The 13,488-nt window shown below is 45.5% G+C and overlaps 1 protein-coding gene across 2 annotated transcripts in view; it reads left to right on the top strand.

Annotated features, from left to right (window-relative positions):
* HRH2 (histamine receptor H2) overlaps nucleotides 1-13,488 on the top strand; it is a 204,651-nt gene that overhangs the window by 61,346 nt on the left and 129,817 nt on the right. For both annotated transcript variants that reach the window (XR_010180171.1, XM_063930529.1), the window contains exon 2: nucleotides 1,960-3,490. Coding sequence is in view for 1 of the 2 variants with exons in the window: in XM_063930529.1 (XP_063786599.1) it covers nucleotides 2,373-3,490 (1,118 nt within the window). In the remaining variant the exon portion in view is untranslated. The remainder of the gene's footprint in view (nucleotides 1-1,959; nucleotides 3,491-13,488) is intronic.

Here is a 13,488-nt window from a genome sequence, read left to right as displayed (position 1 = left end):
CATTACTGGACCTAGCCCATCTCAGTTTTAAGTCCACTGGTCCCAGTCTGGTCTCCAGCATTACCAGTTCCAATCCAGTTATCTCATCCACTGGTTCCAGTCCAGATACAGTATCTCATCCACCAGTTCCAGTCCAGCTATCTGGTCCACTGGTTCCAATACAGTTATCTTATCCACTTGTGCCAGTCCAAATATCTCATCCACCGGTTCCAGTATGGTTATCGCATCCACCAGTTTCAATCCAGTCTCCAGCATTTTCAACAGTTCCAACTGAGTTCCTAGCCTGCCTCTTTCTAGCATTTTCAGACTTGCCTCTGCATCAGAGACTTCATATAGAGGCATCTTTAATTTATTAAGCAATATTCATATCAGTCTTCATCACTAGTGGTCTCAGTCCATGTGCCCACCTAAACAAATTCACAATCACAGATCCAGACAGTTCTTATCCTGACACATTTGAGGGAGAAAGAGAGAGAGAGACAAAGAGAAATAGAGGAGGGAAAGAAAGATCAACAGACAGAGATGGAAAGTTAGGGGACAAGAGAGGGGAAAAATGCTGCATTAGCTAGCAACCTGGCAAATGATGGGCCTAAAAGAACACTATTTATGAATATGGTGTCTAAGATATCATGTCTTGATTATATTTATTACCAGTTATTTATATAGCGCACACATATTCCGCAGCACTTTACAGAGAATGTTTGCCCATTCACATCAGTCCCTGCCCCAGTGGAGCTTACAACCTATATTCCCTACCACATGTACAACCACACACATTTACGCTAAGGTTAATTTTTGTTGGGAGCTAATTAACCTACCAGTATATTTTTGGATTGTGGGAGGAAACCGAAGTACCTGGAGGAAACCCACGCAAGTATGGGGAGAATATACAAATTACGCACAGTTAGGGCCATGGTGGGAATTGAACCCATGACCTCAGTGCTGTAAGGCGGTAATACTAACCATTACACCATCCGTATTGCCCATTGGCCCTCATTCCGAGTTGTTTGCTCGCTAGCTACTTTTAGCAGAAATGCAAACACAAAGCCGCCGCCCTCTGGGATTGTATTTTAGCATAGCAGAATTGCTAACGAAAGATTAGCAATTTTGCTATTAAGTATTTACATGCAGTTTCTGAGTAGCTCCAGACCTACTCCTAGATTGCGATCACCTCAGTCCGTTTAGTTCCTGGTTTGACATCACAAACACGCCCAGTGTCCGGCCAGCCACTCCCCCGTTTCTCCAGCCACACCTGCTGGCACGCCTGCGTTTTTAAGCACATTCCCAGAAAACGCTCAGTTACCACCCAGAAACACCCACTTCCTGTCAATCATAGTACGATCACCAGAACGATGAAAAAACCTTCTTATGTCGTGAGTAAAATACCTAACTTTTGTGTAAAATAACTAAGCGCATGCGCTCTGCGAACCCTGCGCATGCGCAGTAAGCGACTAATCGCAATATAGCGAAAATCGGCAATGAGCGAACAACTCGGAATGACCCCCATACTCCGATCAACAGAGGGACTGAAAAGCTTAATTCGCCCATGAGTAAAAAGGCATAGTTTTGTGTGAAATTGCTTAGCGCGTGCGCCCTGCGGGTGCATACGCATGCGCAGAACTGCCGGATTTTAGCCTATTAGCAATTCTGCTAAAAATAGCAACGTACGAACAACTCGGAATGACCACCATTATACACTGTTTATTGTATAATAAAAATGTAAGTCACCTCTGAGAGTGTTATTATTTACAGCAAGTCGTTTATTTGCCCATATAGCTTCCTATTATTGCATGATTTCACAGATGACTTCTTTGATAGACTAAATTCCAAACTCTGGGTATATTTATATTAATACAGCAATAACTGGCGTCAGTTGTAAAGAAGCATATTTAGCTTGCCATCGTAACATGATGTGTATTTCCTTCTCTTTTAATATATACTTTTTACTTATCTTTGCAGGTTGTTACAGGTGTCCTGCTAATTAAGAAGTATTCTGCAAACTCAATACTACCTCATGTGAAATGCTGTTGCTGCAAGCCATGGATAATCTACTTAAACACAGAACCTTATGCCTAAACAGAAATTGCAGTTTAACTGCACTTTAGAGAAACAAAAGTTTAACAAATCGGTGGGGAAAAAAAAATCAATGAAAATTAAGAGCCCAGCAGCTGTTCCAGTACTTATTGGGGTCCAGCAATGCCTAACAGACCACATCCCTGCTGGATCTTTTGCACAAATAACCATCAATGACTAAGATCCTCTATGAAATTTTGTATCATATTGTACCTCTGAAAATGCAATATTTTAGCTTTCTGTTACCATAAGCAACAGCAAAATCAAATCCACTTTGCGGAACTGTACATTCAAAAGCAATGTGCTCTGTCATGGATGATGAACATAAAGATTCAATTGTTACATGCTGGAAGACGGTCCTATATAATGTTCTCATTGGTGTTGTGCTTGTACTTATCATTGTCATTACTGTATGTGGCAATGTAGTGGTATGCCTGGCTGTGGGATTTGATCGGAGGCTCCGTAGTATGACAAATTGCTTTATTGTGTCATTGGCTATAACGGATCTTCTACTGGGTATTTTGGTGCTACCTTTTTCAGCCTTGAACTTGTTACATGAAGAATGGCCCTTTGGATCTACCTTCTGCAACATTTATACCAGCCTGGATGTTATGTTGTGTACAGCCTCTATTCTAAATCTTTTCATGATCAGCTTGGACCGCTACTATGGTGTTACCGCTCCTCTGCGCTACTCCATGCTTGTGACTCCTTGTCGCGTGGCCATAGCTATGGGTGTGATATGGGTGGTATCTCTTATGGTCTCCTTCCTTCCTATCCACCTTGGCTGGAATACAAAAGATAAAACTATTCAGAACTCTAGGGGAGATGATAACAAAGAATGTAAGTTGGAGCTGAACAAAGAGTATGTATTAGTTGATGGCTTACTAACATTCTATCTTCCCTTGGTCATAATGTGTCTCATGTACTACAGAATCTTCAAGATTGCCAGGGAGCAAGCCAAGAGAATTAACCATGCCAGCTGTTGCAATGCTGTGAGTCCCACATTGCCCACAGTTCGTGAACATAAAGCTACTGTGACTTTGGCAGCTGTAATGGGGGCATTTATCATTTGTTGGTTCCCTTATTTCACTGTATTTACATACGAAGGAGTGAATGATATTGAAGTGGATGAGACCGCCTTCTTAATAGTTCTGTGGCTGGGCTATGCCAATTCTGCTCTCAACCCAATTTTGTATGCTGCTTTAAATAGGGATTTCCGTACAGCCTACCAACGCCTACTACACTGTAGGCGTGTGGGTCCCCTTAGCCATGAAACCCCCCTAACTCTACTTCACATTCGTCGTCCTGGAGACAGAACTCTGCAAGAAATGCAAAATATTCATGAGGACAAACCACACAATCTGCAAGAGAAAAATGGAAAAGAAAGTAGTCCTTTCATCAAAAATATATCAGACAGGTAATTTATTCAATTGAAATAGTGATTGGGAAGTTGCTTTATTTACTTTCATTAAGTTTGGCCTATAGGGCAGGATGTAATCAAGTCCAAGTTTGGGGGCCGCGTGGGATGCCGGCTGAACTCAGACTTTTTTTTTAAAGGGCCAATCATGCACAAGGTATTGTTTAGCCTTCATTACATCCTGGCATAGTCTTTAGCATAAATTTGGTGTTTATATCTGGTAAAGCTGATGATATGTACCTGTAGTTAAAAACACAATATAATACACTGTTCCCGAGAGAGGGATAATAAGAATGGGCAGCACAATTCTCGCAAAACTCAGTTTCTTCATGTACAGTATGTCTATTGCCATCTCCTTTCCTGCACATCCTGGTGTTCTGTTCCAGTAAATAACATAGAGATTCAGCACTGCAGAGCAGTGTTGGCCTGGACCACAAGGGCCCTCCATCTAAATGCTATAGTGTGGCTATGGTCGCAGGAGAGCATCTAAAGTTAAGTCTCAATATATATAATACATGACTCTTTATGATACTGTATATTACTATACATGGATTCAGTATGATTTACCAGCGGACGGGATGATAGCTGTCAGTATCCCAACAGCTGCATCCCACCTGCCAGAATGCCAGCAGTGGGGCGAATGCTAAGAGTCCACTTGAGGGCTCGCTGTGCTCACCACTGATCTATTCCCACTCTATGGGTGTCATGGACACCCACAAGTGCAAATAGCCCTGTAGCACCAGGATTCCGGCTGGCGGGATTCCGGTGTCGGTATCCTGGCCACCGGGATCCCGACAACCGGCAATATAAATGCATCCCCCTATACATAAATATGGTCCCATTCTGATTTATTTCTGCCATTAGTTTTTATGCATGTAATTTATACTTTAATGTGTATCACAGTATTTCTTTTTACTATTTATTAGCTTTATTTGCTGGGAGGATTCAATAATTATGGGGGTTATTTAGGTTTGTTAGCAAACCAAAAAAGCACACTAATGGGCAAAACCATGTTGCACTGAGGGGGGGGGGGGGGGGGGCAGTTGTAACATGTGCAGAGAGATTTAGATTTGGGTGGGTTATGTTGTTTCTGTACTTGGAAAATACTGGCTGCTTTATTTTTACATGGCATTTTAGATTTCAGTTTGAGCATACCACACCCAAATCTAACTCTCTCCACACATGTTATATCTGCCCCACCTGCAGTTCAGCATGGTTTTTCCAATTAGTGTGCTATATCCCAATAGCATCAGTGGATTGATACTCTTCAAAATACCAGCCAATTCCCGGAGTGAACACACAGACAGGGCCGTAGAAAGCTTCGCTGGACCCTGGTAATGCAGGGGGATGTGGCCTAATCTCAGGAGTTGTGGCCATGCCCGTTTAGAATTTGAATTTTTATTTTGGCGGCACATGATCAGTGTGTTTGCGGGGTAATCAGTGTGATCACTACCTCAAACCCCTTCCCTGGATGGACAGTGACACAGGACACTGACTTGGAAGAGGGGTGTGGGTGGGGCAGCAGCCTACCAGAAAGCCTGTAAGGTGAGTAATTAGCCCCCCCCCCTACCCCTCAGCAGCCCTGCCTACACACAGGGAGAGCATACAAAGTCCTCACAGATACGAAACAAGTGCCAGACAGCAATGCTAACCACTGTATGACATACAGTATCTTCTTCACATTTCCACTGGCATGAGGAACTGCTGTTTCTCATGTTGTATAAAGACACTTCACAGTGTTTATAGTGTATAGAGGGACAGAGGATGGCAACATATCCTAATAATATCTGAAATTTGTTAGCATACAATACACAACATAAAATACTTTCACAAACCACCAAATATTAATTTGTATGAGACGTACCATAATTAAAACAGTTGCTAATTATGGTAGGATAGGTAATTTGGTGCTCTGTTATAATTAAGGAATAGATCATCTATGAAAGGGCTGTAAACATGTGCAAACTATACTGAAGCTCTAAACAAGTCCTATACAAGGTACAATAAAACCTCAAAAAACAACATTTAATGTATAATAATGGTCAAAATACAAACATAGCCATTAAAGAAGTGCTGATGAAACATGTTGGTATCCTGCTACTACCATGCACTGATCCTATTCATCCATTCTCCATCCTGCTTCTACACCTTTTTCTTTTCCACACTGCTCCAACCATGCATTCAGTGTCAGACTGGAGCATGAAGGGCCCACCGAGGGAGACCCGTCTGCACAAAGGTGGTCATTCCGAGTTGTTCGCTCGCTAGCAGTTTTTAGCAGCCGTGCAAATGCATTGCCGCCTCCCACTGGGAGTGTATTTTAGCTTAGCAGAAGTGCGAACGAAAGGATCGTAGAGCGGCTGCAAAGTTTTTTCGTGCAGTTTTAAAGTAGCTCAATACGTACTCAGCACTTGCGATGACTTCAGACTGTTCGGTTCCTGTTTTGACGTCACAAACACGCTCTGCGTTCGCCCAGCCACACCTGCGTTTTTCCTGGCATGCCTGCGTTTTTCCTGGCACGCCTGCGTTTTTTCGAACACTCCCTGAAAACGGTCAGTTGCAGAGCCGGCGGAACCCGCTCAGCAAAGGGATGCAGTGCAGGGAGGCGCATGCCTGGAGAGGCGCTCTCACTGCTCTGCATTCCTTTGATGTGTGCAGTTGCTGCCGGCTCTTCAAGTTCCCACTCCCACGCCGCTGATATAATCTCCTCCCACGGCGCTGATATAATCTCCTCCCGTCCTGATGTAATCTCCTCCTGCCTTGGCGCTAGCAGTGGGAGGTGTGTGGGCGGGACTGATGACAAAGGACGGCTTGGGGAGCAGAGAGCTGCAGTGACTACTGTACTTGACTGCAGTACTGCCAGGAGCCACTAGATGCCCCCATATCCATGGAGCCATCTCATCACCTACCAGGACTGAGGAACAATAGAGAGACTGCCCGGGAGGTTGTGTCTATCAGAGGAACTAAGTGAGTATTTTGTATGTTTGATCTATCGATCTATCTATCTATCTATCTATCTATCTATCTATCTATCTATCTATCTGTCTGTCTGTCTGTCTGTCTGTCTGTCTGTCTGTCTGTCTATCTATCTATCTATCTATCTATCTATGTGTCTGTCTGGATTTTTTCACTCTGTCTCTCTTTGTTGAAGGGGTCTCTGCCTGCTATAATGTGTAAAATGGGGACACCTGCCTGCTATAATGTGTAAAATGGGGACACCTGCCTGCTATAATGTGTAAAATGGGGACACCTGCCTGCTATAATGTGTAAAATGGGGACTCTTGCCTACCGTAATGTGTAAAATGGGGACACCTGCCTGCCGTAATGCGTAATATGGGGACACCTGCCTGCCGTAATGCGTAATATGGGGACACCTGCCTGCCGTAATGCGTAATATGGGGACACCTGCCTGTCGTTATGTGTAAAATGGGGACACCTGCTTGTCGTTATGTGTAAAATGGGGACACCTGTCTGCCGTAATGTATAAAATGGGGACACCTGCCTGCCGTAATGCGTAATATGGGGACACCTGCCTGCCGTAATGTGTAAAATGGGGACTCTGACTGCCGTAATGCGTAAAATGGGGACAGCTGCCTGCCGTAATGTATAAAATGGGGACACCTGCCTGCTATAATGTGTAAAATGGGGACTCTTGCCTGCCGTAATGTATAAAATGGGGACACGTGCCTGCCGTAATGTGTAAAATGGGGACTCGTGCCTGCCGTAATGTATAAAATGGGGACACCTGCCTGCTATAATGTGTAAAATGGGGACTCTTGCCTGCCGTAATGTATAAAATGGGGACACGTGCCTGCCGTAATGTGTAAAATGGGGACTCGTGCCTGCCGTAATGTGTAAAATGGGGACACTTGCCTGCCGTAATGTGTAAAGTGGGGACTCCTGCATGCCGTAATATGTAAAGTGGGGACTCTTGCCTGCCGTAATGTGTAAAATGGGGACTCTCGCCTGCCGTAATGTGTAAAGTGGGGACTCTTGCCTGCCGTAATGTGTAAAGTGGGGACTCCTGCATGCTGTAATATGTAAAGTGGGGACTCTTGCCTGCCGTAATGTGTAAAATGGGGACTCTCGCCTGCCGTAATGTGTAAAGTGGGGACTCTTGCATGCCGTAATGTGTAAAATGGGGACTCTTACCTGCCGTAAAGTGTAAAATGACAGTCAGAGTTCCGACAGCGGTGAATCGAGTTCCCTCTGTGCGCTATGCGCGGTGTAAATGTGAACAAGATTGTACTACTGTATGGAGTAATTTGAATTGGTACTATTGTGTGACCACGCCCCACCTGTTTTTTTGCGGCGTGAGACTTCATACTGCATTGTCTCTTTATTAAGTATGGGAGAGAGGGCGCAAATTTATAGTTTGCAGGAGGGCGCCGAACACCCTTGCACCGGCCCTGACAGCCACCATACACACACACACACACACACACACACACACACACACACACACACACACACACACACACACACACACACATTTCTCAGTCACCCTCCACTTACCAAAGACACTGTCTCCCTCAGTACAGCACTGCAGCAGCCTGGTCCGTGTAGCTCCGCCCCTTCTGTCCCGTTTAGCTCCGCCCATTCTGGTCCGTGTAGCTCCGCCCCCTCCTTTGCTGTGTATCGAGCCACTGACACAGACACACAGGTGAGGGGAGGAGTGAGGGGAGGGGGGGAGGGGAGGGGAGGGGGGGAGTGGGCTTTTCATGCTGCCAGCGCCGCACAGCCGCTGGCAGCAGCAGCAGCAGTGGGGACAGGACGGCGCAGCAGGGAAGGGATGCAAAGCAGGGTGGGCGCCTCTCCCTCCCAGCGCCTCCCTGCACTGCATCCCTTCGCTGAGCGGGTAGCGCCGGGCCTGGTGGCTGTGTATGTGTGCGTCTATATGTGTGAATTGTGTGTGCACGCACGTGCTTTATGGACACTACTACTGGGGGGGTGCATTACGTGTAAGGACGCAACTACAGGGGGGGCATTACATATAATGACGCTACTACTACAGGGGTGGCATTACGTATAAGGACGCCACTACAGGGGGGAATTACGTATAACGACGCTACTACTACTGGGGGGGCATTACGTATAAGGACGCCACTACAGGGGGGGCATTACGTATAACAACGCTACTACTACTGGTGGGGGCATTACGTATAAGGACGCCACTACAGGGGGGCATTACGTATAACAACGCTACTACTACTGGGGGGGCATTACGTATAAGGACTCCACTACAGGGGGGGCATTACGTATAACGACGCTACTACTACTGGTGGAGGCATTACGTATAAGGATGCCACTACATGGGGGCATTACGTATAACGACGCTACTACTACTGGTGGAGGCATTACGTATAAGGATGCCACTACAGGGGGGCATTACGTATAACGACGCTACTACTACTGGGGGGGCATTACGTATAAGGACGCCACTACAGGGGGGTCATTACGTATAACGACGCTACTACTACTGGGGGGGCATTACGTATAACGACGCTACTACTACTGGGGAGGCATCACTTGTAAGGATGCTACTACTACTGGGGAGCATTATGTATAAGGATGCTACTACTACTGGGGGGCATTATGTATAAGGATGCTACTACCACTGGGGGGCATTACGTATAAGGACACTACTAAAACTGGGGGGCATTATGTATAAGGATGTTACTACTACTGGGGAAGCCATTACGTATAAGGACGCTACTACTACTACTACTGGGGGGGGGGGGCATTACGTATAAGAATGCTACTACTACTGGGGGTGCACTACGTATAAGCACGCTACTACTACTTGGAGTGCACTACGTATAAGGACGCTACTACTACTGGGGGGCATTACGTATAAGGACGCTACTACTACTGGTGGGGCATTATGTATAAGGACGCTACTACTACTGGGGGGGGCATTATGTATAAGGACACTACTAATACTTGGAGTGCACTACGTATAAGGACGCTACTACTACTGGTGGAGGCATTACGTATAAGGACGCTACTACTACTGGGGGGAATTACGTATAAGGATGCTACTACTACTGGGGAGGCATTATGTATAAGGATGCTAATACTACTGGGGGGGCATTATGCTTAAGGACGCTACTACTACGGGTGGGGCATTACGTATAAGATAAATAAGATTGTGCTACATTTTGGCGTAATTTTAAATGGGTGTACTATTGTGTTGCCATGCCCCTTGTGAGACTACACCCCTTTTCCTGGCGCGCGCCAAAGGAATATGGGAGGGCGCAAATTTATAGTTTGCAGGGGGGCGCCGAACACCCTAGCACCGGCCCTGTGTGCAGGATTCACTGGGTAGAGTGGTGCTCCATCATTGCTCCATCATTGGTTTTGGTGTATGTGGAGCTGGTCTCTAGTAAGCATTAGACTTCACTCTCTTGTTACAGAATATATCCATGCACCTTATGTACTGGTGCATAGACAGGCATGCTGAGGATATTTATGGGCACGTAACCTAGCATTTCACCCAATTAGGGATTCCTCAGGGCAATTGTTATATAAACCTGTATAAACACTTGACACAATTAAATATTACTTACAGTATTTTTAAATATTTTTTATATCTAGCAATACTCTGTACTAGTAACTTTAGTTTAAAAATACTATCAGCATAGTAATTCCTATTCCATTAGAAATGCGTGCAACATTTTTTTTTGCAAGAAACATACAGTTGTACGCAGATTTTTTGGTATCCTGGTCAAATTTCTGGTTTCTCTGTACAGTATATTGAAGTATAAGTTAGTTGACACAACAACCTTAAAATTATACAATTTTGTACATTGTAATACAAAATTTATATTTAATAATTGAATTTAAGAGACATAAATGTAGCATGTCCACATGTTTGGGCACCCTGTAAAGGTTTTAATTACTTCTTAGTTTTTGCTTCCAAACATTGGGGGTCATTCCGAGTTGATCGCTCGCTAGCAGGTTTTAGCAGCTGTGCAAACACTATGCCGCCGCCCACTGGGAGTTTATTTTAGCTTAGCAGAAATGCGAACAAATGTATCGCAGAGTGGCTACAAAGTTTTTTGTGCAGTTTCAGAGTAGCTCAAAACCTGCTCAGCACTTGTGATCACTTCAGACTGTTCAGTTCCTGTTTTAACGTCACAAACCTGCCCTGCGTTCGCCCTCCATGCCTGCGTTTTTCCTGGCACGCCTGGATTTTTCCGAACACTCCCTGAAAACGGTCAGTTGACACAGAGAAACGCCCACTTCATGTCAATCACTCTGCGGCCAGCAGCGCGACTGAAAAGCTTCGCTAGACCCTGTGCAAAATGACATCATTTGTTGTGGCCGTACAACGCGCGTGCGCATTGCGCTGCATACGCATGTGCAAAACTGCCATTTTTTTGCCATATCGCTGTACTGCGAACAAATGCAGCTAGCGATCAACTCAGAATTACCCCCATTGTTTGCAAACACCTATGGGGGTGTCCAATTATCTGCTGTAATTTACCACAGATAATGGATTCGCCGGGAGCTATCCAGTTAGCCCTGATGCCGACTCTTATCCCCCGATGCCGGTACTTATGGGGGATTATGCTTTGCATGCCTCAGTCACACAAAGCATAATCTGTGACAAGTGACCGGTTTATCTGCTATAAATGCCGCAAATATATGTAGGTCTGCGGCTTTTCACTTGCTGGAAAAAGGTTTTTTTGTGCAAGTCATTTGGATAGGGGTGATAAAAAAATTGCAAAAAAATCCTGTTTTTTGCACCCACGGCACTATGGTGGGTAATTGGATACCGCCCCCCGATGACTCTTTTTATTTTTGATTTAGGACTTATTTCTGTGTCTTTTCCTTGCAGAACTTGTCTATTTTAAAAATGTACGTAGGTTTTGCTTGCACTGAATTTCTCAGACTGGGACCTGTGAAAGCCTTAACTAAACCTTAATCTTTCATTCCTGTAAGTACTTCATGGTTGATTTTGAGATACTGTATGCTTTGGCTAATTGTCTTGCTGACATATACAAGTTCTTTTTAGAGATGAGCGCCTGAAATTTTTCGGGTTTTGTGTTTTGGTTTTGGGTTCGGTTCCGCGGCCGTGTTTTGGGTTCGAACGCGTTTTGGCAAAACCTCACCGAATTTTTTTTGTCGGATTCGGGTGTGTTTTGGATTCGGGTGTTTTTTTCAAAAAACACTAAAAAACAGCTTAAATCATAGAATTTGGGGGTCATTTTGATCCCAAAGTATTATTAACCTCAAAAACCATAATTTACACTCATTTTCAGTCTATTCTGAATACCTCACACCTCACAATATTATTTTTAGTCCTAAAATTTGCACCGAGGTCGCTGTGTGAGTAAGATAAGCGACCCTAGTGGCCGACACAAACACCGGGCCCATCTAGGAGTGGCACTGCAGTGTCACGCAGGATGTCCCTTCCAAAAAACCCTCCCCAAACAGCACATGACGCAAAGAAAAAAAGAGGCGCAATGAGGTAGCTGTGTGAGTAAGATTAGCGACCCTAGTGGCCGACACAAACACCGGGCCCATCTAGGAGTGGCACTGCAGTGTCACGCAGGATGGCCCTTCCAAAAAACCCTCCCCAAACAGCACATGACGCAAAGAAAAAAAGAGGCGCAATGAGGTAGCTGACTGTGTGAGTAAGATTAGCGACCCTAGTGGCCGACACAAACACCGGGCACATCTAGGAGTGGCACTGCAGTGTCACGCAGGATGTCCCTTCCAAAAAACCCTCCCCAAACAGCACATGACGCAAAGAAAAAAAGAGGCGCAATGAGGTAGCTGTGTGAGTAAGATTAGCGACCCTAGTGGCCGACACAAACACCGGGCCCATCTAGGAGTGGCACTGCAGTGTCACGCAGGGTGTCCCTTCCAAAAAACCCACCCCAATCAGCACATGATGCAAAGAAAAAGAAAAGAAAAAAGAGGTGCAAGATGGAATTATCCTTGGGCCCTCCCACCCACCCTTATGTTGTATAAACAAAACAGGACATGCACACTTTAACCAACCCATCATTTCAGTGACAGGGTCTGCCACACGACTGTGACTGATATGACGGGTTGGTTTGGACCCCCCCCAAAAAAGAAGCAATTAATCTCTCCTTGCACAAACTGGCTCTACAGAGGCAAGATGTCCACCTCATCTTCACCCTCCGATATATCACCGTGTACATCCCCCTCCTCACAGATTATCAATTCGTCCCCACTGGAATCCACCATCTCAGCTCCCTGTGTACTTTGTGGAGGCAATTGCTGCTGGTCAATGTCTCCGCGGAGGAATTGATTATAATTCATTTTAATGAACATCATCTTCTCCACATTTTCTGGATGTAACCTCGTACGCCGATTGCTGACAAGGTGAGCGGCGGCACTAAACACTCTTTCGGAGTACACACTTGTGGGAGGGCAACTTAGGTAGAATAAAGCCAGTTTGTGCAAGGGCCTCCAAATTGCCTCTTTTTCCTGCCAGTATAAGTACGGACTGTGTGACGTGCCTACTTGGATGCGGTCACTCATATAATCCTCCACCATTCTATCAATGTTGAGAGAATCATATGCAGTGACAGTAGACGACATGTCCGTAATCGTTGTCAGGTCCTTCAGTCCGGACCAGATGTCAGCATCAACAGTCGCTCCAGACTGCCCTGCATCACCGCCAGCGGGTGGGCTCGGAATTCTGAGCCTTTTCCTCGCACCCCCAGTTGCGGGAGAATGTGAAGGAGGAGATGTTGACAGGTCGCGTTCCGCTTGACTTGACAATTTTGTCACCAGCAGGTCTTTCAACCCCAGCAGACCTGTGTCTGCCGGAAAGAGAGATCCAAGGTAGGCTTTAAATCTAGGATCGAGCACGGTGGCCAAAATGTAGTGCTCTGATTTCAACAGATTGACCACCCGTGAATCCTTGTTAAGCGAATTAAGGGCTGCATCCACAAGTCCCACATGCCTAGCGGAATCGCTCCGTGTTAGCTCCTCCTTCAATGCCTCCAGCTTCTTCTGCA

Source organism: Pseudophryne corroboree, chromosome 6 (genome assembly GCF_028390025.1).
Source record: "Pseudophryne corroboree isolate aPseCor3 chromosome 6, aPseCor3.hap2, whole genome shotgun sequence".
Taxonomy (NCBI): domain Eukaryota; kingdom Metazoa; phylum Chordata; class Amphibia; order Anura; family Myobatrachidae; genus Pseudophryne; species Pseudophryne corroboree.
This window is presented reverse-complemented; position numbering and strand designations above follow the sequence as displayed.